This window comes from Maylandia zebra, linkage group LG18 (genome assembly GCF_041146795.1).
Source record: "Maylandia zebra isolate NMK-2024a linkage group LG18, Mzebra_GT3a, whole genome shotgun sequence".
Classification (NCBI taxonomy): domain Eukaryota; kingdom Metazoa; phylum Chordata; class Actinopteri; order Cichliformes; family Cichlidae; genus Maylandia; species Maylandia zebra.
Window position 1 is genome coordinate 30,924,234 of NC_135184.1, and position 25,001 is coordinate 30,949,234.

A 25,001-nucleotide genomic window follows, 5' to 3' on the forward strand; every position below is an offset into this window, starting at 1 on the left:
ACAAGTTTAACATCTTTATTTGGATGATTCAATGCAATTGTTATAGAAAATATAGAATCAAAAAAAGCAACAAAAGAGTTACAATAGAATGACAAACTATTCCATTTTTCAGTTTACTGTTGTATGAAAACACAGCACATTAATTAAATCAGCACAAATTTCTGTCTGGAATAATTAGAAAATGTAAGGCTTATTGAAGTGACTTTTATCTGGTTGGGAATCATTGGTCTGGAACTGCTCTTGCTGTTTTAATGCTTGTTTCAGAGATTGTTGCTACTGTCAGCAACAGGGGAGACTGTTGTTTCTATCTCAATAATCTCAACCACAAGTTCTCTGATGCAAGCCACGCTGTCCGAAGGTAGCTCATTAGCACTCTCTACTGGTGTATCCTCTTCTTTTTTTTCTTCTGTAGAATCTCCTTTCTCTGTGACTGCTTCATCTTCATCCTTTTTATTTTCAATCCTGAGTTCACTGCTTGGCACTTCTTCCTCCATCATCTCTTTATTCTTTTTCTGCTCTGTGTTTAAGGCAGTGGTGGTCTCCACTGGTGATCCAGATGAGCTGTCATCAGCAGGCTCACCTCCTGTTTGGATCTCCATCTGCCCCTCACCTGTTTCTTTCTCTGTTACCTCTTCTTTCTCTCTCTGTTCTTCCCGTGCTTGAATTGTCTCACGCCCCTCAATTTCTGCTTCATCTTTGTGTTTCTCCTCTTTTACTCTCTCCACCTCCCAATTGTCTTTAAGTTCTCCTGTCAAATAGACTGCTCTGTCAGTGGTCTGCTGTCCCATCATTGGCATAACAGAAGGTTCTGAGGAACTGCAAGCAATTGCCTCACTTAGTGATCCGAGGCTGATTTGTACTGGACTATCTGCATCAGGTGGGTGTGATGGTAAGGCAGGCTGGATGGAAGAATCCTCTTCTGATGGCTGATTTGAGACTGAAAGGTCAGGCATAGCAGGTTCACTTTGAACTTGGATCTCTGTTGTCTGAGGTGAGACCAGAGGGGACGACTCCAGAGAGTCTGGGATGGTCGGTCCTTGTTCAGCAGATAACTTGGGTGCATTGACTTCATATGTAACATTTGCATCTGTGTCTGATCTGTTTGCTATTGTTGGCTCTGTTGCTGTAGAAGATGCATCAGTTGTGATCTGAACTTCTATGGTTTCCTTCAGGAACAGGTCCTCTTTGCTGCCAGTTTCATCCAACTGTTGTGTCACGATAATAACTGGAGAAAGAAGCACTGTGCTCTGGTCAGAGACATGTGTCTGGTCACATTCACTATCAGTGTTACCTTCTGTCTTCCTCTGGGGGCAAACATCAACTGTCTGACTTTTTTCTTCCACTGCAGAAATTGTTTCTTGATCATCAGTGGGCATGGCTGAGGAGGACCGTCGGGCATGAACAGATGGGCTGTCTGGTGCAGAGTTTGGAGGCGTCTGTCCCAGCAAACTGTACTGACTAATTGCAAGATCTGAAGTGTCCAACAGGAGATTGTTGCTTTTCTTACTAGCTGCATCCTGGACAGCTGATAATGAGGAAGAGACAAAATCATAATTTATGTTTGGACCAAACAGGAATGTTCCAGTTCATATTCAGTATTTGTCACAGGTTTCATTATAGGACAGAGCACTTCATTCTGTCAGCTGCCTAATGGATGTACAGGTTTTCAGAACCCATTTTTTTTACACGGGAATTTTCTACACGGAGTAGAAAATTCATTATTGTCAGGCTGTCCTAAAAACACCTTGAAAAGCCTTCAGTCAATCCAAAATGCTGCCGCAGGAGTACTGACAAGGGACTACAAATGTAGCGTGGTATAAGCCACCAAGTAACCACTGTGGGCCTCTCTTATGACTAGTACGAACTTTCAGACCAAAAAAAACTCTCACAGGATTGAATCCAGAATAAACAGGACAAGAGGGTCAATATCAGTAAAAGATGTTCAACAATTTATTAACATGACAAGACACCAAAGTTTTGAGAAAAAGAAAAAAAACCTAAAACATCGCTACAACAAAAAAATAGTAGCGGTGCAACCTTGCCAGCAACGAAGCTATCACCTGAGGGTTTGTTCCTCCTTGGCGGTCCCGGGTGCTCGTCACTCTAAAAGAGACAAATCCACCTCAAACATAAAAAGGCCCAACCGAACACTTATAGCAATGCACTAAGTGCTAGTTCAGGCAATAGACGGTGGTAATACAAAAGCACTCTTAATAAACCTTAATCACGGCAAATCCACACACAGAGCACCACTAAAAAATCCTCATTCCCCCGAGGTATGAGCCCCACTCAGGGATTGCACGTTGCCCGCTTAGTATTGCACCAACCCAATAAAAATAAACAAAACCCGAAATAAAACAACAAAAATAATTAAAAACGGTGACCTGCTAAAACCAACAAAACACAACCATACAGAGAAGGAGGAAAAAAACAGTGACAAGGTCGCATGTGCAGCCTGCCCTCGAGTAGGCAACTGTATTTGCTGCACACCTGATTTGTCTTGGCCTTTTCTTCCACAGAAATCACTACTTGAACCTCATCTATAGAGGTTTAAAACCACAGTTTGCGTCGTAGGCGATTAAACTTCTCGGCTCTTCACCTACTCACGCATCCATTACTCACAGCCGCTTGTCAGTGGGAATCGTCAGCACCTGTTACTACGCCCTCTTTTATGCCCTCCATTGAGTCCCCTGGGTCCTAAAGCCTTCCCCATTACAATTGCCCTCATTTTAAAAGGTCACCGTCCCGGCGACCACTTACTGCCAGGGCCTAAATACATTTTGGGGCAAACCATTATGGACAGGGGAACTTTGTGAATCACCGGTGAGAAAAACAACCGTCGAATTTACTGACCGCGGGAGGTTAAAGGGGTTTGAATGTTTTCCTGCTGTACTTCTTTTAGGCCGCTCCTGAACTCTTCCCGGGTCCTGCTCTGGAACATTCTCCCTATTATCAATCCCACTTTCCCTTGGCTGTTCTGGAACTAGGGTTACAGGGTTCAGGTTGCTCAGGCCTAGACTCCTAGTTTCACCAACAGGCTCTGAAACCGATACCAAGGGTAGCTGATCTCTGGGTGGGTTTGGAGCCATGGCGAGTATAACTCCACCCACCTCACTGTCATCATCTGGTATATCCGATATTGATTGCTGGGGTGACTCAAGTACCAGCCCTGGGTCACCGAGGGGATGTTGGTCTGGAGCAGGTGCCATAGTACCCAAAGGTATTACTCTCAACTCTGCCCGATTTAAGTTTTTGTCAGGGCCTGAATGATCTCTAGGGCGTATTTTATAAACCCTGCCTTCTTTGTCCATACTCTGCACAACAACATACACCGTAGAATCCCAGGCATCATGGATCTTATGGCGGCCTAAAGGGTGACTTTTCCGATAAACCAAAGTACCTGGGGGGAGAAGGGAAATAACTGTGGGCTGAAAATGTTTATTTCTCCTCTCTGCAGCTTGTTGGAGTTGTTCTCTCGCATGCACATAAACCGAGCTTAAACGTTGTTTATGCTCCTCCACCCACTCCTGCGCAGATCTAGACATTGATTCCGACTGGGAAGCCCCCAGTAGGAAATCAACAGGCAACTGGGGCTTCTGGCCAAACATAAGCTCATACGGTGAAAAACCAGTAGACTGATGTTCTGTGGTATTGTAAGCATACAATACCTGTGGCAAGTATTGCGGCCACTTTCTTTTCTTATCAGTAGGGAGTGTGCGCAACAGATCATGGAGTGTTCTGTTAAATCTCTCGCATTGTCCATTGCCTTCAGGGTGATATGGCGTGGTCCTGCTTTTGTCTATGCCATACAGGTGACACAGACGTTTCAACAAATCTCCCTCAAAGCTCTTTCCTTGATCACTATGGATACGCTTAGGGACCCCATAGATATAAAACCATTTTTCAGTTAACACCCGTGCCACTGTACTTGCCCGTTGATCTACTGTAGGGTATGCTTGAGAGAACTTCGAAAACACGTCAGTGACCACAAGTACATTCTCACGCCCATCACTAGACTTGTCCAAAACACTGAAATCAATGGCAATGACTTCCAGGGGTTTAGCGGCCACCAAACCCCCCCTAAATGTGCGAACCTTTGGTTGTACAGCCTTTGCCAAGACACAACGATCGCACTCCTGACAATATTTCTCAATGTCTCGTGCCATAAAAGGCCAAAAACACCTTTCTCTCACCAGGCTGGTAGTGCGTCCAATGCCTTGATGACCATGATCATCATGTAAACTTCTTAGAACCTCTATTTGCAAGCACTGGGGTAGCAACAGTTGAAGCAAAACTTTGCTATTACCAGGTGTCTGAACTTGACGATACAAGACACCTTCCTTCAACTTGATTCTGGGCCACTGTTGCAACAACTTTTTCACTCCCTTACTTACATTTCCCATTTCCTGTTTAGTAGGCAGCCTCCCACTTTCCCAATACTGTAAGAAAGGGCCAATTACCGGGTCGGCAGCTTGAAGGGATATTAAGTCAGCTTTAGGTCGGGATGGAAATGCACCTATGGCCCTACACGTAGCAGCAACAGCATCTCCCAGCTGCCCCACATCTGTCTGGTCTTGCACATCTGTCTGTGGGATCTTCACCCCTGGAAGCAGGCCAGATGGACTCTGTGGGTGTAGCTGCCGTGACAACGCATCAGCATTGCGGTTGCTGGGACCTGGCCTGTATTTAATCTCAAAATTAAACACAGCTAGCTCTGAGGCCCATCGCTGCTCTACAGCTCCCAATTTAGCAGTCTGCAAATAACTGAGAGGATTGTTATCTGTGAACACGACAAACTTATTTCCCAACAAATACTCCCGAAACTTTTGAGTGACAGCCCATTTTAGAGCCAAAAATTCCAACTTTCTAGAGCTATAATTGGACATATTCCTTTCACTAGGTCGCAGGCCCCGGCTAGCAAAAGCAACTGGCCGTCTCTTCCCTTCTTGCTCCTGGGATAGTACTGCCCCTAACCCTGCCTGACTGGCATCTATCTCAAGGACGAAAGGTTTAGCAAAGTCGGCATAGGCCAATACTGGGGCACTAACCAGCAACCTTTTTAATGTTTGGAATGCATTCTCACATTCCTCACTCCAAAGGTGACCCATTGGCCCATTGGCCCACTGGTACCACTTCTACGTTTCTTCTTGGTACCTCCCAGCTCGCCCACCAGCCGGTGAAGCGGGGCAGCATACTTGACAAACCGCCGGTAATATGAGGCAAATCCCAAAAATGACTGTAGCTCTATACAAGTAGTCGGTCGCGCCCACCCAGCCACTGCACTAATCTTAGAGGGGTCGGTCGCCACCCCAGAAGCTGATATCACATGCCCGAGGTATTGAACCTCTGGCTGGAAAAAGTGACACTTCTCCAGCTTCAACTTTAGATTGTGCTCTTTCAGCCGCGTTAAGACCAAGTCAAGACGCTCCAAATGCTGTTCAAAAGAGGATGAAAACACCACGATATCATCCAGGTACAATAAGAGGGACTGGAAACTTTGGTCCCCAAAAATCCGCTCCATTAGCCGCTGAAAGGTGCTAGGGGCATTACAAAGCCCAAATGGCATTCGATTGAATTCGAACAACCCAAAAGGGGTACAGAAAGCAGTCTTGGCTTTGTCCTTCTCGGCCACTGGTACTTGATTATACCCACTTGCAAGGTCCAATGTAGAGAACCACTGTGCTCCCGTCAGGGCATCTAATGACTCCTCAATACGGGGTAAGGGATAAGCATCTTTCCGTGTCTTGGCATTAAGCAAACGGTAATCAACACACAGCCTAATCTCCCCATTTTTCTTGAAAACCACCACAATTGGGGAAGAATAAGGGCTACTGCTTAAACGCACTACTCCCCGATCCAACAAATCTTTAATATGAGCTTTCACTTGTTCATACTGAGAAGGTGGGAGCCTACGATACCGCTGTCGCACTGGGGCATCGTCCATTAAAGGGATCTCATGTTCCACCAATGTGGTACATCCTAAATCTCCCTCCCCATGACTAAAAACTGAACAATGCTTCTGCAAAAGTGACACTCCTTGTTGGACCTGTTCATTGGACAAAGTAGGCCATGAGAGTTCAGAAACATCAAAGTGCGAATGCGCCTGTACGGTCACTTCGTGCATCGTTATCGGCAGCGTGGAGTCCTCAGACTCTGCGATAACGACAGGGTTCCCAGATGATGGGGGGTCAACCAGATGCAACTCGCCTAGTTGTGTACAAGGCGGTAACCAAACATCCTCAGTTCCCACATTAACCACCGGAATGTCAACCACACCTTGTTCAACAGAAATGAGGGCCGGAGAAACCAAGATGCCCCCCGGCAGGGGATTACCCGTCGCTATAGGCTCCAGGAGCACTGATGGGAAATTAATATTAGCAGCAGAGGGGCAACTAGTGCGTATCCATTTCAACGACCCAGCAGGGACACAAACAGCTCGACCATAGACTTTTGCTTTACCTAAATACCCGGATGTATTCAAAGCCTCAATGCGCTGACACTTATGAAGTGTCTCTTTCCACGTCTTACTGGCATTTTCAAGGGCAGGGGATTCAAACAGACGAGGGCCGAACTGTTCCGAGAGTAGGTGGTAACAACGGCTAATGATATTCATCCCCAAGAGACCAGGCACACTCTGTGGCTGCTGAACGCTACCATCTCGAGGGTCCTCCACCACTAACACGCCCATTTTTGTCAGGATGCCGCCAAAAACAGTCACATCAAGCTCCATGTAGCCTATATAGGGGATTTTCGACCCATTAGCTGCCCTGAGGCGTAACCATTGGCATTTCTTTAAGTGCCCCACCCCCTGCGGCCTAAAGTGCTTCTCAAAGAAACTCTCTCGAATAGTGGTGACCATGGACCCAGTATCCAAAAGACAGGGAACTATAACACCCCCCATTTCTATTTCCACCACTGGACAATTTCCAATTAAGCGAGAGGGATCTCCCATAACAACTTCAGCTGAGCCTACAAACCCTGTTCCCGATGCCTGGCTCTCTGCACCAGAGGGACCTAGTTTCCCGACAGCTGAGACTCAGGGCCTTGTTCCACAACCTGACTGTGTGCATGTGCGTCAGCATGAGACCCACCACTGTTCTTCGTGGCTAGATGTTTGACCCTACAGAACCTGGCAATGTGACCAGCCCTACCACACCAATGGCAAATTGGCTTTCCATCTGCCTGGAAACGAAAGGGCCCAGTGGTGGGAGAGATCGAGGGGATGTTAGTCTGAGACGGCTGTGAGAAATGGACCGACATCTGCTTCATAAGCGTATCCAATTGAACCTGTTGTTTACGAAGGCACTCTTTTATCTGTAGAATGTCATCATTAGACCCGAGGGTGACTGCATGCATCTCTGCATTAACTCCCTCTACTACCTGGCAATTCGTATCACAGGAATAGGCTCGGGGCCTAGTTTTCCCTCCCTGCCTCCCTACATCAGCCCACTTAAGGGCAATACTGCGTAGGGCAAGAATAGACAGGTCTGGTGTTTGGAGGACCCGCTGTTTCAGCTCTCTACGCAGCATATCATCATGGACATGTTCAGTAAACTGATCTCTTAACAATATGTCAGAATTTGGAATACCACCTGGTGTCTTACAGCTTACAATGTCCATTAGAGATTTAAGAGCATGAGAGTAATCTCGCAGAGATTCCCCTTCTCGCTGGGTGCGCTGGAAGAACTGTAGCTGGGCAGCTACATATGACTGAGTGCAGCTATAGTTCTCGACCAAAATATCAAAGATCTTGTCAGGAGTGTCTCTGCTGATACTCGAATGAAAACAGACGTCCGATTTGGCACTGCCATCAAGATGGTCCATCACAAACATCACTTGTGCTGCTCTTGACATAGGACGAATCTCCAAGCACCTATGTACTTCTTCCACCCACTGGTCAACCGTTAACAAGTCCACTGACAGTTTACCGGTGAACCTTGGGCATTTACGCTCCCGAGGTGCATAAACGTAACACACATTGGAAGCTTCATTTATTGAATTCATATTTGAGGGCACAGTAGATGGACCTGGCACTGGGTCTGGCACTTGGCCAGTCACAGGAGAACGTTCCTGTAATTGGTCCCTCAACTGTTCATTTGCTGCTTTTAGCTGTTGCAGCTGCTCCAAAAGGGCCTGTACGTCATCCATAAGGTCGGCGACGGAGGTCTATTATCCCCACAGCAGTCCAAGCGTTGGCTTCCCCTCCGTAGAAAATGTCACTGTTTTTTTTTCTTTCCCTCCTCTCCTTTAATATTCTTCCTAAAATAAGCAGGGCCACCATCAAAATAAAAACCAAACACCGTAACTGATATGACCTAGAACCTGTCGACAACGCCAATTAATGTAGCGTGGTATAAGGCACCAAGTAACCACTGTGGGCCTCTCTTATGACTAGTACGAACTTTCAGACCAAAAAAAACTCTCACAGGATCGAATCCAGAATAAACAGGACAAGAGGGTCAATATCAGTAAAAGATGTTCAACAATTTATTAACATGACAAGACACCAAAGTTTTGAGAAAAAGAAAAAAAAACCTAAAACATCGCTACAACAAAAAAATAGTAGCGGTGCAACCTTGCCAGCAACAAAGCTATCACCTGAGGGTTTGTTCCTCCTTGGCGGTCCCGGGTGCTCGTCACTCTAAAAGAGACAAATCCACCTCAAACATAAAAAGGCCCAACCGAACACTTATAGCAATGCACTAAGTGCTAGTTCAGGCAATAGACGGTGGTAATACAAAAGCACTCTTAATAAACCTTAATCACGGCAAATCCACACACAGAGCACCACTAAAAAATCCTCATTCCCCCGAGGTATGAGCCCCACTCAGGGATTGCACGTTGCCCGCTTAGTATTGCACCAACCCAATAAAAATAAACAAAACCCGAAATAAAACAACAAAAATAATTAAAAACGGTGACCTGCTAAAACCAACAAAACACAACCATACAGAGAAGGAGGAAAAAAACAGTGACAAGGTCGCATGTGCAGCCTGCCCTCGAGTAGGCAACTGTATTTGCTGCACACCTGATTTGTCTTGGCCTTTTCTTCCACAGAAATCACTACTTGAACCTCATCTATAGAGGTTTAAAACCACAGTTTGCGTCGTAGGCGATTAAACTTCTCGGCTCTTCACCTACTCACGCATCCATTACTCACAGCCGCTTGTCAGTGGGAATCGTCAGCACCTGTTACTACGCCCTCTTTTATGCCCTCCATTGAGTCCCCTGGGTCCTAAAGCCTTCCCCATTACACAAAGAAAGAGCATATTTTTCTCATCCTGGATTCTGTTTAATGCCTCCCTGTTAAATCCAGAATTGAATTTAAAAACCTTTTTATCACGTAAAAGGTCTTGAAGAACCGGCCCCATCTTATCTTAAAAACCTCATAGTTATCGTATCACACCAACAGAGCACTTTGTTCTCAGACTGCTGGCTTAATTGTGATTCCTAGGGTGTTTAAAAGTAGAATGGGAGGGAGAGCCTTCTTTTGGGCCCCTCTTCTATGGAACCAGCTTCCAGTTTGGATTGGAGAGACAGACACCCTCTTGTAAAGATCAGGCTTAGGTCTAAGCTGCGGGAGGGGGCTTCCCTTGATGCACTGGGGAGAGTGTTTATTCTTCACTAACCTTTTTCTCACTATGTCTTTATACAGGTTTCTGCATTCAAATATTAGTCATAATTAATCTCTGGCTCTCTTCCTGTCTTCCTCCCCACACCCCCACCCGGTCGCAGCAAATGGCTGCTCCTCAATGAGTTTGATTCTGCTGTTTTTCCTTCCCACTGTCACCAAAGCGCTTGTTCATAGGGGGGGTAATATGATTTTTGTTGGGATTCTCTGTATTATTAAGTCTTTACTTTACTTTACTTTACTATACAATATAAAGCACCTTGAGGCAACTGTTGTTGTGATTCAGTGCTATAGAAATAAAACTGAACTAAATTGAATGGAATTAGATATGAAGCACGTTTTTCCAAACCACTCAAATTGTAAGATATATATAAACAATAATAAATACAGAGAAAAACCCAACAATCATATGACCCCCTATGAGCAAGCACTTGGGCGACAGTGGGAAGGTAAACTCCCTTTAAACAGGAAGAAACCTCCGGCAGAACCAGGCTCAGGGAGGGGCGGGGCCATCTGCTGTGATTGGTTGGGGTGAGAGAAGGAAGACAGGATAAAAGACATGCTGTGAAGAGAGCCAGAGATTAATAACAAGTATGACTCAATACAGAGAGGTCTATTAACACATAGTGAGTGAAGAAGAAATATTCAGTGCATCATGGGAATCCCCCAGCAGCCTACATCTATTGCAGCATAACTAAGGGAGGATTCAGGGTCACCTGATTACTGTCTAACTATACGCTTTAGAAAAAGGAAAGTGTGGCAGGCGTGGTTGTGGCACAGCTGGAGGAGAAGCCAACGCACTGGAGCTGCATCGGGTCATCACACCACCCTGCTTAAATACTACTGGGTCCTGAGTGTGGTTCTTGTTGTTGTCGGTATGTTAAGCTGGCTGTGGTGTGAATAGCAACGTGTGAGAGTTAATAAAGGATGCTTAAGAGCATAAAAATGTCACCAGGTCTGCTGTGTCTGCCGTGGTTTGTTACAGAAGGTTTTAAGCCTAATCATACAAGTACGATGTACTACTTTTTTACTATTTTTAAATCCTCTTGGAACCATAAGTAAGTTTGCAGTGCAAGAGCGAAGTACTCTAAAAGGGTGATATGGTCATTAAGATAAGATGGGGCCTTGTATGTGAGGAGCAGGATTTCAAATTTAATTCTGGATTTAACAGGGAGCCAATGAAGCGAAGCCAATATCTGAGAAATCTGCTCTCTCTTTCTAGTCCCTGTCAGGACTCTTGCTGCAGCATTTTGGATCGACTGAAGGCTTTTTAGGGAGTTTTTAGGACATCCTCATAATAATGAATTACAGTCGTCCAACCTAGAAGTAATAAATGCATGAACTAGTTTTTCAGCGTCACTCTGAGACTTGTGGAGATATTGAGCAAATGGAAGAAAGCAGTCCTACATATTTGTTTAATATGTGCATTGAAGGACATATCCTGGTCAACAATGACTCCAAGGTTCCTCACAGCGTTACTGGAGGCCAAGGTAATGCCATCCAGAGCAAGAATCTGATTAGATACCATATTTCTAAGGTTTTCTGGGCTGTGTACAATAACCTCAGTTTCAATTTAGAAGCAGAAAATGAGTGTTCTCTGTGCCTGATGAATGGGCTTGGATGCACTGTCATCCAAGAATAGGTTGAAGATGCTTCATGACAGGGTAAAAGTGACCAAATCCTTACAATTTATAGATTCACAATGATGCTTCTCTCTGAGGTAAAACCATGTAAATAAAATGAGTCCAGGATTTTCGTTTAATTTGTAACCTGTCTCCTTGTAGCCTAGGAGAGAATACCAGAAAAAAGAAGAAACAAAATCTATACCAATGCACAAACAAAGATCAATATCAAGATCAATATTTACCTGTCTCTATCTGCTTGCTGAGAATGGTTTTCAGAACATCATCGTAAATGTTATGAACCAGGATAAAACTGCTGTAGTCAGCGAAAATGTACTGCTCAAACTGTTGCAGCTCCTAGACACAGAAAACCAGACAGTCCATGCTTTGTAGAATATAAAATATCAATAACACACGATAGAGTCAGACAGAGTGAAGTAGCAGCAGGTTGACCTACAGTTTTCCACTTGCTGTCCATCTTCCTGGTGAGAGTAGGCAGAGTGATCTCCAGCAGGGCTTCCTCGTACAGCCTCCTCTGGACTACCCTGCTGTCATAGTCCAGCTGCTACTCACACACACAAGCAAGATTTTTTGTAATACTCACTTTTGAGCAAAGATTGTATTGTATTTGTGGGGCACACTAGAAAACAGGAACAAGTTACTTATCACTGTGACAGGTTAGTTTACTTTGCTGTCTGAATCCGCAATTGAACTTGTAGTGTGTCAATTTGCAACTGACCCACATAAAAACACAAGTTGTCAGTGACACAAATACTTTTTCTTTGTAGATTTCAAATAGTCTCTCAGGGCTTTCCAGGTTTAACAAGCTGCGCACTACACCTGCTACAAAGACATGTTTTTAGGGTTTGGGACCAGAGTCCAGGGTTCCCACTAGAATGCACACATCATTTTGTTTCAGTGTGTAACATTTTAATGGTGTATCTAAGCATATTTATTCCTTATTTTATGAAAATCACATATCTTTCATTTATTTGGATTTCTAAAATACACGGTCTATACAGTTCCTTCAGAAATCTTCTGATCACACATGATAGATTTTTTATTAAATAAAAATTTAATTCAAAATAATTAACTTATTTACCTTCAGCACTCTTTCTGTAGCCCTGTTCAACTTAACAGGAACCTGAGTGGGCTGCAGTCTGGCTGATGACTGGAGGAACTGTTCCAAGGTGTAGACAGCACTGTCCAGCAACTGTAACACACACACAGCAAACACTAAAAAACGGCTCACGTCAATCTTTTCTACTTTTAGGCTCCTTGAGAGGCCATGTCTATACTGAAGATTGTGCTTCATACCAGCTCCATCTCCAGACTTGCATAGTGAACCAGTCTATGAATGCTGCTCAATCCAAATCGCTCTTTTAAGGCTTCGAGTTTCTCTGTCAGGTTCTCCACCTGCTTGTAGCACTGATCTAGACGCATTGATCGTAGACTGGACAAGGCCTAAAAGAAATAGAGCAAATGCTTTCTGTCAGCACTTTTGAAAATTTGGGCAAGCAAAAACTTCAGACATCTTCAACTTCAAACATCTTGTGTTTCTTGATTTCAAATGAGACCCTCTTCAAGATGGCACAAAAGCGGCACAATGGGTGCCTTCCAAAAGTCTAACCTTAATGAAAATGTCCCAGCTGTGTTGAAACTACAATATGAGGAAGATGGAGTACAAAATGCCACACTGTGTTCTGTTTTATGGAGATTATGTAAATGAGAACAGCCTGTGAAAAATATCCCTTCATTACAAAGGCTGGCACTTTAAAGAAGAAGGAACATTTATGGCCAGATTTACTAACATCCATCCATCCATCCATCCATCCATCTTCATCCGCTTTATCTGAGGCCGGGTCGCGGGGGCAGCAGCCTAAGCAAAGAGGCCCAGACCTCCCTCTCCCCAGCCGCCTCCTCCAGCTTATCCGGGGGAATACCAAGGCGTTCCCAGGCCAGCCGAGAGATATAATCTCTCCAGCATGTCCTGGGTCTGCCCCGGGACCTCCTCCCGGTGGGACATGCCTGGAACACCTCACCCAGGAGGCGCCCAGGGGGCATCCTTGTCAGATGCCCGAACCACCTCAGCTGGCTCCTTTCGATGTGGAGGAGCAGCGGCTCTACTCTGAGCCCCTCCCGGATGGCCAAACTTCTCACCCTATCTCTAAGGGAGAGGCCAGCCACCCTTCGGAGGAAGCTCATTTCTGCCGCTTGTATCCGGGATCTCGTTCTTTCGGTCACTACCCACAGCTCGTGGCCATAGGTTTACTAACATTTACTAACATCTTGCATGAAATCAAATGCAAAAAAACCCAAAACAAACAAACCATAAAATCATGTCTTATGCCCATTGTGGTTGTGATAGTTGCTACTAGGAGAGTTTACTTTTAGAAGGGGTGATGTTATCAGAATGAATTCGTAATCTGCACTTTGCATGGATGGCTCAAAGTTGCTATTGCTCTTGTTACTGCTAAAACCTCAAACTCTTCACTCAGTCTTCACATTGAGTGTTTAGAGGCTCCTGGTGATATTCAGTTCTGAGCTTAACAAACTGTTGGTAAAAATTGTAAATATATCAAGAGGTTTGGAATGAAATGGAAAATGCAGCTACTGTACAAATAACATTTACATGATCTGCTCCACTTATGTCGACTGTGTTCATAATTGTCAGATAGTCCATTGTAGTAAATTATGGGAGTGTTTTCACCTCCGTTTTCATAAAGGATGGTGCACTGTATCCTATGTTAAAGGAAACGATAAAGGCAGCATTCAAACTTCTTTCTTCAGTATTTGGAGAATTGGAACAGCTCTTATTTTGGCTGCCACACAAATACTTTAGGGTAACTAAAAACAAGTCCTCTCTCACCTTCTTTGTCTCCTGTGTCCCTTCGTTTTTGTGTAAAAAGGCCGAATCCATCTGTGTTTTCAGCGTGCGCTGCATCCCAAGAATACCTCCGCTTATGTTCTCGGTAAGTGCTTCAAGGATGGAGGACATGTAGGGTGCTACAGACTCACTGCACACTTTCTCTGCCTCTTCACATACACATGCTGAAACAGATACAGATTCACAAAATGTGCACAAAAGCTGAACCATGGCTAGACGCTCAGTTTGTAGCTTAATATGGATTTAGCTGAGTTTAGCCATTAAAAACAGTCACTCATTTTCTAGGCATTTTCAGATGAGATTAGTCAAACAATGTGTACCTCTGACTTTTTGCTCCAGGAACAAGTGAGAGGACATTATCTGGTCCAGATTGGATCTGATGAGTGCCTGATTGTCTGATGCTGTCTCACGGCACTCCTTCTTCAGAGCCTCCAGACCTGCAGTCAGCTTTTCCAGCACCAACGTGTGGGTTGCTTGCACTGTCTATACATACGAACAAATTAATACACTGTGCAACAGAGAGATTAAAAACTGATGCTAAAACTGCCACACACAATTTGTTGGAACACGGGGTAAAAGATAATAGTGTTGTAGTTCAAAGATACTTGCTGTCAGATAATTCCCTTAATTCTGATAAGTTAGGTAGCATTCTGAGAAGATCAGATTGGTATGGTATCAGATTATATCATTTCTAAAGAAAGAAAAAGTCTTGAAGTTCACTTTAAAAAATGCTATTTTTTGACCACGTGGGGGCAGCATAACAAGGAACTTTTGCTTAAGATCCCCAGTTGATTACAATAGGGACTTTTGTAATACAAGGTTTATATTTAAATATGCCAATGACACATTACATTATCTTTAGACAGCTATCTAAATATTTGTTTACATTTTTGAACATTGTTCTAATTTGCATAAATGGCCATGGAGAAAAAGTGTAGTAAAAGAAATACCCCTATGTATTGCTAAATATAAATATATTGTTAAACACATCTTACAAAGCAGCTCATTACCTCATATGTTCGCAAGCTGCTCAGAACTGCTTGATTAGATGATAATTCCTGTGAATGTTGCTTAATGCTTTGATCATCTTTTACCGTACCATTCAGTAGTGTTAGTTAGAATATTGCTAAATGCTACACATACATGCTAAACGAGTGACATAGTACTAAAACAATCCTGAACAGGAACATTTCATAAATAGATAGACTCAGAATTTGCAGAGACTTGGTGTCATATTATTACTTACTGCGAGCCATTGCCGTATCTTTTCAGTCTTCTTGCCTTTTATCCTGGACTGAAGCTGACTGTGTAACCATGGCAACACTTCCTCCATCACCTGGGAGGCAAGCACCTACATACACAAGCACACTGTTTATGGCTTTGTCTTTACAACACTTTGCATTTAATCATAAATTATTGCTAATCTCTGTCTTTTTTCCACAGTTTGTCTTTTCTGCTGTCTCCCTTCCCTACACTCTAACTGGTTGCAGCACAAGGAGGTTTTCCCTCCTTGTGCCTGGTTCAGGGAGTTTTTCCTTCTAACTGTCACCAAATGCTTGCTCGTAGTGGGACATCTGATTATTGGAGTTTTCTAATTCTTGCATGTTATTGTAGGGTCTTTAGAAAAAAAAGTGCCATGAGATAACTATTAATGTGATTTAGCACTATAAAAATAAATTGAACTAAAGTGAAATGAAGAACACAGACATGCTTAAAGTTTTAATGTGTGTGTGTGTACAAACTTGTTCCTCAGTGCCCAGCAGCATTTCCCAGGATTCATAGCATCCTTTGTCTTGTCGGTAGAGTCGGAGGGCTCGTGCATATGCTTGATTCTCATATGATGAATTACACCACGGGTCTGCAGGAAGTAGGGATTTTGTTATTATTCTGAAAGAATCTGGTGGCATGCTCATCCTGTCCCTTTATTTTTGAAAGTTGAAATCAGTATCCCATTCTTATTAGAACACCCGTGGCTTAAAATGATCTACAAGTGTGGTAAGTATTAAAATACTTAATTCTTAGTATTTTGTCATTAGTCATTTTAGTTTGGTAGAAATTGTGCTGATCCTGTATCCTCGGTGGATCCCTGACATCAATATTCCATTCTCATTACAACACATCTGACCATTTTCACATCTCTAATTTTTTTGTTCTTTTTTTCTTTTTTTTCTTTTGCTAATTCACTAAAAAACATGTCTTGTAGTGTAGTTTCCCTTGAGCTGTTTCAGATTTTTTTTTCTGCAGAAGTTTAAGGAACAGAAAGTCATGAATCATATCCTGCTAAAAATTAAAAATAAATAAATTTAAAAAAAAAAACAGCATGCGGCCATTTCCTATTTGACTTTTGGTCAGCCTCAAAGCGATTCTGGTAAACCATCAGATATTTCAGGAGAGGAAGAGACATTTTACACATGGGATGCTGCTGACATCGACTGAAGATATAGTTTTGATTAGATAGCATAGATTTTACTTAAAAACATATAGACAACATCTTATCTCAAAGTATAGTCTTCACATACTTTATACAATATCCATTCTCTGTTGATTGATCTGCTAATTATATTGACAGTATTCACTAAATGTGTCTCTAGGGATTCGCTTAGATTAGCTCATAGCAGACTCTCTAGCAGCATGGTCTTTTCACCTGTTCCTCCTGCACTTTCCTGCTCATTGTGTCAGATGTTTACTTACTCCTTGGCCTACTTTAGTAACAATGATACTTGTAATTAAATGCCTATTTGCAGCTCTGGAGGCCAGGATCACTGAATTGGAGACCCCGTTTAGCCCCCTGTTTGAAAACCCTGACTGTCTGAGTCTGAGTGGTGTTCAAAAACTCTTCCACTCCAACTTGTTAATTAACCAAACACCCAGACAGAGTTTTAATTAATTTGAAAGCCTGGTTCTTAGCCTTAGCTGGAAATAGCAAAAAACAGTTTTACTTGTTGTTATCTGTCATCCACCTGGGCCTTACTAAGTTTCTGAACGATTTCTCAGACTTTTTATCTAAATTATGTGCTCAGCTCAGATAAAATAATTGTTGTGGGTGATTTTAACATCCATGTAGATACTAAAAATTACAGCGTCAATTGGCTTCTTTTAAAATATAAAACAACCCACCCACCACTTTAATGACATTCTAGATCTTGTTCTGACATATGGCATAGAAACTGAACATTTAACAGTTTGTTCCGAAAACCCTGTCTGGCTCTTTTCCACAGCTTGTCTTTGTCCTGTCTTCCCCTCTACACCCCCAGCCAGCCACCGCTCTCCGAGTCTGGTTCCGCTGGAGGTTTCTTTCTGTTCCAAGAGTTTTTTCTTCCCACTGTTGCTGAAGCACTTGCTCATTAGGGATCGTATGATTCTTGTTGGGTTTTTCTGTTGTGATTTGGAACTATATAGATTGAATTGAATTGAATTGAATTGAATATGATGCATGTTTTTTTTATACTCCTCAACCCACTGAGTGATTTTTTGCACCTATTGTTGTGATTTGTTTAAATTGAAATCAAATTAAATCTAATTGAATTGAAGACAGAGGTGAGCATAAAAGCAAAGCCATCAATCCTACGCTCCAGCCTTCACCTATGGTCACGAGCTCTGGATAGTGACTGAAAGAATGAGGTTAAATATACAAGTGGCAGAAATGAGTTTTCTTCAATGAGTGGAAGACTCGACCAGGGACTTGAAGTAGAGCCACTGCTCGTCCACATCAGAAAGAGCCATTTGAGGTGGTTCGAGCATGTGACTAGAATGCCTCCCGGACACCTCCTAGGTGAGGTATTCCGGAAATGTCCTACCGCAAGGAGGTAGACCCAAGGACTCACTCAGTTGGTTTGGATGGATGGATGGATGGATAGAAATAGTTATGTGTTTCAAATGATAGGTAGTCCCATCACTACCTATCACCCCTGAATTTGCTCTGACTAACATACCAAGTCTGCATCTGTGTCATTGCTAAATTCACAAAACAGTGTGCATTTTTTCTCACTGCAGCTACTGACAGGTTTCCTAATTTTAGAAAAGACTATGTAAAACCTAGTTTGTATGCACAAACACTAAAAATAATAGCTATCCAAACAATCTTCAATAATGATTGCAAAATTTCTTTCTAAAGTCCAATATTTAGACATCTGTAAATACCCTCCACATGATACTTTTAAACTCTCTTAATTTAATTTGCAAACCTGGCCAAAAATATTCTCCATTCCTTTAAAAGCCTTATCCTAGCTACCATGATGTGAAGGGCAGGGTAAAAACTGGACAGACTATTGTTTAATATTGTTACCATACCAATTTAAATTAAGTCTTCTAATTCTGCCAAGATGAGTGGTCAAATATCCAACCACAATTTGCCAGAAGCCTGTCAACAACTACCTGTTCAAGTTGTGTTTTATTTATAAGGATATGAGTGCATATATGTGTGTTTCAGCCTGTATGATCCTGTGTGGATTAGAGAAAATACAAATTCGTAACTCAAATGAAAAAAAAAAAAATTAAAACCCCCTAAATTAACAAGATATTCATGCCTATTCATGGCATTCATGAGTTTATGTAAACATCTGACCACAACTGGCAGATTGCAATAATCTAAAATTAACATTATGTGTTATATATCATACAAGTGTACAGTGGGGGCAGAAGTACTTCAGGTAGGCTAGCTTTTTTTTTTGAAGGGACACCAGAACATCATCAAATGTTTAAAAAAGTCAAAGACTTAAAATTCCAAGGAAGTGTTTAAATGAAGAGATATGGTTATTGGAAGAAGAGGTTGATATATCACTTTGAGATGAATAAAATCAACATCACTGTAAGTGCTGTGGCTTTACACATCTAAAGTGAAATAGACAGTGGCGGCCATCTGTGTGCTATTTCCTGCTGAGGATATCTTTGTGCAGATATGATGTGCTGTGTTTTTGCAACCTTATTGCTTAAAGTTGAAGGGGTTTGTTTTTTGGTTTGTATCCTAGCTAACCACACAGGAAGTCAGCAGCATTAATATTTATATCTGTCACCCGGGCAACTGTCACAACATGAATGACAAACTAAAGACGAGCCAACCAGAAGCAGGACTCTGCTACAACAATTTGAAATATTTTACACTCACATCTGATATTAGACAACTGTAAAAAGTATTTGGATTTAATCAACAGCATGTAGCGCTGCACACCATGACAAAATATTGAAAATCCTTTTGAGCTCTTAGCTCAAAAATATTAGCAAGGACTACCAGCTTAGGAGAGAGTTAGAAAAATTCAGAGCTACTGAGCAAGAAATGGACCCAAACTTGTTGTTGACCTTGTAGTAGTTAGAATGATGCATACTTTGTAAAACTGTTTTCATTTGATATGAAAACACATAATTCTGAACTAGGACATCCTCAGAAATTAGAAGTCATGCACATAGACAAATTGCACTTGGTCATACCAACATATAAAGACCTTTTAAAGACCTTTGGGGAGAAAAAGTGAGGTAACTGATGGGTCTGGTCATTTTTTTAAAAAAAATTTGGATATTTCAAATAATTTGAAAGCGAGCGATTCATCTTTTAAAATTATCTACACGTGTGATGGCTTTGACTGCTTAGGGAATTTCTTAGCTTGCAGTGATTGTGCAAGCAGGCATTTGACATTGTTTTGTCTTTATTTTGTGTTATTACCCTGCACATCTGAAGCAAGGCTAAGTGGGCCACGGCAAAAGCATACATATGAGTGTTTACCAAGGTTGCGATGTCTAATACAGGTCTTCAGGCCAGACAGGAAGTGATCTCGCTCCTCCTCTTGTTGAAACAGGAAGCAGGTGTGGCCTGTGTAAGCCAAGTGGAGATGCACAGCAAATGCATCTGGATTAACGACTGCAGAAGAAGAGTCCTCCTTTCCTCCTGGAAACACAAATAAAACAAAATTACTGATGTGGGTTTGACTGTATTCTCTATTAATTTGTGTCCAACAAAGAAGCTTTTGTTTATGTTACACTCATAAGCCTCTGACTGTTTAGTAAATTATCTATCATGTAATTAAGTGACTAAAATCGAATCTATCAGATACTGGACATCTTCAAAGATACTGGTGACCTTTTTTACTTAATAATGATGAATCATGGTATTTGATTTGACAGATTGCTATGAAATCAAATTCCAACCCAGCCTGAACATGTGAATTTGAGGTTCATTAGAGATTCTGTTGAGCTTGATCATCTTTAGCAACTTTCCACATTTTCTTCTATTCTGATCAAATTGTCCTGTTATGTGAGAGGAGTAGTACACACTCTTGTATAAAATCTTGTGTTTGACACTTAAACGGGTCAACACAATCTGATTTTTCAGACACCTCATTATTGTAAATTTCATTTACAATATTATAACCCTTTTTTTATTTAAATGTTCTTAAAAAAACACAAAAAAACCAAGGACATTTACAAGTGGTTTCGAACAGTTGATAGATAGCGTGTATCACTGTATAATCTTACTTTCCTCGATGTTTCCTGTTTCCATTTTCAAAATATCTCTCTCCCTCTAGAAGAATTTAGTACAATCTAGGCTTTAATACAAATGACGGACTGCACTGGTGGATCCTTTATGAAAGGAAAGAAGAAAATGCTATACCATAAGTCAATGTGGCACAGTGTTAGACATTCACAAACACAAGCAGTCAGCATCACTGATTGGTAATCATCCTAATGGCTGCGGTGTTTTCCGCCTTTTATCACAGCTTGCTAAACTTCAAATATGTTTTGAACGGTCAGGAATTTGTTAAATCCAGCGGAAAACCTTGAAGGTTACACTTCTTTATTAAAACCTGCTTGTTATCAAGTTGTTGCCTTGTGTGAGGTGTTCTACATATATAAATAATTATCTGTACTAAAATGATTAAGTTTGTAGTGTTACTCAGTTTGCTGTACTCATACCCTCATCATGGAGCATTTCCCTACTGACAGTCGTTTCATTTTCATTAACTGACTTCAGAGATGCTGAGTTAAAGCAGATCATATCTTCATTGGGAAGACAAACTATGAGTAGTATCAGTCATGCTGTTGCACATCTAAAATACCATTCAGTATTCCGGCACAGGTTTTCTCAAGGTGAGCTCTTGATTCGTCATCTTTGGTGAAAACAATTGCCCCCGTCAGCTGGAGGACCATCTTAGCCACACATCCACGGTTGAAAGTCTAAAGATTGGAATCACAGATAGCAATGTTCATCACAGGATGCAAATCATTTAGACTGCAAATTTCACGTGCTGTGTGTGAGCGTATTAATCTGTGTGTTACCTCCATGCTATCATGTATCTCTGCTTTGTAGTCTCTTCGCAGAATTATGTATCTCTCTCTGCATTTCTTTAGCTGCTCATCCCAGTTGGAGAACTTAATGCTCCCTTCATACAGCACCTCCTCAGGAGCATACTGAGGCTGTACAGTGCACAAACACACAAGCACACACTGGTTAAACTTTAACATAATTAGAAATTTAGACCAATTTTCCAGCTGCATCAACATGCATAAATATATATGTAGTCGAATTGAGTTTGAAAAGATTTAACTCTTACCCTCCGTGTAAGCAATAACCCCCTCCCCTCTCTCTTAGGCTCCACCTCCTGGTGTAAGTGTCCAAGGTAGGCTACAGAGTACTGCTGACGGTAAAAGTCACTGAAGCTCTGGAATGTACCATCAACCAGTCCTGGATGCATACAGAAACACAGCTTGTTGTTGGGATTATTATAATGTTTGATGTTACTCAAACTTGTTTAGAACAATTTTTTTCATAATGACACATATTTACATGTGTATTCTTTTATAACAGTAATCAGCATAGTTTTCCTCTCTGTGTGCATTGTTACACAGATATTAAAAACTCCATGATATTAAAAACTAATTTCAAAACGAGTGTTTGAACTTATACATACCCTTCACTGAAGGAAACCATTGCAAGTGCAGAGTAACTGGGAATGGTAAATTTAGTTTTAAGGATGGAAATGTACATATTAAAGCTGCACTTGTCAATATTTTTATACTGACAAATGTTTAAATTGCTAGGCCAATGTCTTTCATAGCCTGCTTCAGATATGGGCTACATAACTTAGCTAGCTTGTTCAGCATGTTAAAGTCTGTCTGACATTCAGGCATGGACCAAATGTAAGTGTTATTTTAAATTTCATTAAGAGTTAGCGAGACACCACACTGTTATATACATATTGTTGAAAATAATCCTGATGTTATTGAGCTGAGCATAAAATGCACAAGATACATGTGGAATTATAATGTTGTGCATGCTCGTTTATTAATATAACTACGTGAGTTAAAGGGTCACAGGTGAGAATGTCATTGTAGTTAGATAGCACTTAAAGGCATAGAACACAGCACTGCATGAATGGCTGTAAATGGTTACAAGGCGATTCACCATTCAAATCCAGCCCAGCAAGTCTCTCATTGTGACTTTTATGGGAAAGCAGTGTGACCACTAAGACATCAGGCTGACATAACTCCAATATCTCTGTCAGCTCACTGTTTTGATAGTCATCCCTAACCTTTTTTTAATGTTTTGAGCAAAAAACTTACAACCGTAAGGTAAGGTCTAGAAATTGCCCTAGCACTGGACTCCAGGGAGATTTTTTTTAAATTTAACGCAGTTAACAAAACACTTAAAGCTGCACAATAATATTCAATATTTAGTATTTACTGTTATATACTCATAGATTATCGATCTATCTACCTATATATATATATATATATATATATATATATATATATATATATATATATATATATATATATAATACCAATGGCCGTATTGGTCCATGGTCCACTTGGTATAGTAAATCCGTTGGACATCTTTCTTGGCCTTCAGACAATAATTCTGATGGCAAAAGAACCAAACGGGACAGGCGGCGGGAAAAAAAAACAGTAATAAATGGTAAGTAAAAAGTAATCTTGGAGAGGTAAAACAAGACAGGCATATTTGAAGAAATAATGTACATGTCTGAAAAGGGTGAGAGGATATATCAACTACCTCACACATATACAAAGGCCAAATATAAACAATGCCACAGTGTGCAGGTGTGAAGTAATTTGTCATGTGGCCGAATTTAACAAAAGTCCTGCTTGTGTACGCTGGTGTGTAAGTGGGTTTTGACTGTGGTTCCGGGTTTTTAATCCGGTGTCTTCAGTGTAGATTGATCATAATCATTTGTTTACAGTATGAGACCACTATCCAGCCTGACTTTCATCTTACATACTGACACACATAGATAGACAGAGATCTGACAACCCATAATAATATAATAGTTGGAAATAGCTGTAATTACATTTGAGTTTGCAAGGGAGATTAGTGACAGGATGTGACTGTGCTGATAACATGTATAGGAATGTACACATGGAGAAATAAGCAAAAACATTTACAGAGCACATCAGTTTTGTTACTTTTTTCTATTAAAGTTAAAATATTCATTAAAATAGATATAATTTAATTAGACTTTAAAGCATAATGTCCTTTGCTTGGTTACTGTCACACTCTTAGCTTGGTGGTCAAGGCTGGTACCCAGCCCAAAATAACCGCAATTTCCCCAGTCAACCCATTATTCCGGGGACCCTTGTAACACACCGCACCTCTAACCAGGTTTCCTGTCAGCCTTTTGCTAAAAGTTAGCAACTAGAAGACTAATAAAAATATATTTATGCTGTCTAAAAGCAATCGAACAAAAGTAGCAGTTTGGTTTATTTTTAAATTTACTACTACATTGATACAGCTGCAATAACCACATCTATTGCTTTTATTACTGCTACTACTTTGACTACTACAAAGCCAAAGTAGCTGCTATCATTGTGCCCATACATTTATAGGTTCTGTTTCACTTTTACTCTCTCCCTTCTATTTCTTAGGATTAGAAAACTGACATTCAAGTTTTTCTGAGCTGCTCTGAAAAAGAAAAGTGATTTCTTAGTTACCTTTGATGTAGCTGATTTTGGCCTCATCCAGCAAGCCAGAGGAAGATGCTCCCATGATGTCTACTTTCTTTCTTTTGAAGGTTGTTAAGAACAGGTGACTGGGGTTATTTAAGGATCTGCGCACAACACACATAGGAAACACATGTCAACTGAATGAGCTGCTCTGATGTGTCAAGAGGCTTTTGCTCAACTCATTTCCTCTGTGCTCTGTGAGTCAGTGTGTGGTGAGGTGGGGCGGGGCCAGCAAAATGTGAGGTGGAATCTGTCACTGCGGCCCCTACCAACTTTAACATTGTACCCAAGTGTCACAGCCATCCTTGCAAGGCCATCTGCTGGTATGCACAAGAGTGACATGTTTAACATAATACCCTTACCTAACAACATAAGTATTTTTTTATGTGATGCATTTATTGAACAAGTTAGAAAAGATAACAAGCATTTAGTCCCTCATCTTTGGGTTATCTGTGGCAGTTCACGGAGAGATCGTTATTAATCAGTCTATGTTCCTGCCCCCACCTCTGAGCTAGAACTGTGGGTAGTGACCAAAAGAACAAGACGGCAAATGGAAAAATGAACTTATTTAAGTAATAATTATTTGAACCTTTCTCAACTCTGCTGAATCTGTAAAACTTTGAAGTCAACCTTATATACTAAGATGAAAAAAGTACCTTTGTAGCAACCAATGAAAGTCTAGACCCTAACCTTCTACATTTCAAAATATACAGTTTCCAGATAATAGCAAATTTAACTAAATCTCTTAAAGATTATATTTTGTATTATGTTTATTTAAAGTTCAATTTGGCTTTATTCTTGGACAGTGAAGGAGTAGCTTTTAAAAAATAAACTTCTTCATCTTTTACCGGCTTTGTTGCAGAGTGTCTGAAACAAGCTGTTTTAAGCCCCTCCTCTTTTAAATCAAATGGGT

General features: G+C 41.4%; 1 protein-coding gene across 1 annotated transcript; it reads right to left on the reverse strand.

Moving 5' to 3' along the window:
* LOC101477462 (protein Niban 1) lies at positions 1-24,225 on the reverse strand. Its single transcript, XM_004573976.4, has 14 exons — positions 24,077-24,225; positions 21,682-21,812; positions 21,407-21,544; positions 21,187-21,304; positions 19,857-20,018; positions 15,883-15,998; positions 15,387-15,491; positions 14,461-14,623; positions 14,123-14,304; positions 12,571-12,717; positions 12,356-12,466; positions 11,711-11,818; positions 11,499-11,610; positions 1-1,525 (listed from the first exon to the last, which is right to left on the reverse strand). The coding sequence occupies exons 1-14, from the start codon at positions 24,207-24,209 to the stop codon at positions 261-263; spliced, it is 2,991 nt and encodes a 996-aa protein (XP_004574033.3). The 5' UTR covers positions 24,210-24,225; the 3' UTR covers positions 1-260.
* Positions 24,226-25,001: the final 776 nt, after the last annotated feature.

Coding starts and splice junctions, on each gene's coding strand:
- LOC101477462 (XM_004573976.4), bottom strand. CDS start 24,209: ATGTGTGTTGTGCGCAGATCCTTAAATAACCCCAGTCACCTGTTCTTA. Junction 21,545..21,681: donor GGTTATTGCTTACACGGAGG/GTAAGAGTTAAA, acceptor TGCACTGTACAG/CCTCAGTATGCTCCTGAGGA. Junction 15,999..19,856: donor TATTAGACATCGCAACCTTG/GTAAACACTCAT, acceptor TACTTCCTGCAG/ACCCGTGGTGTAATTCATCA.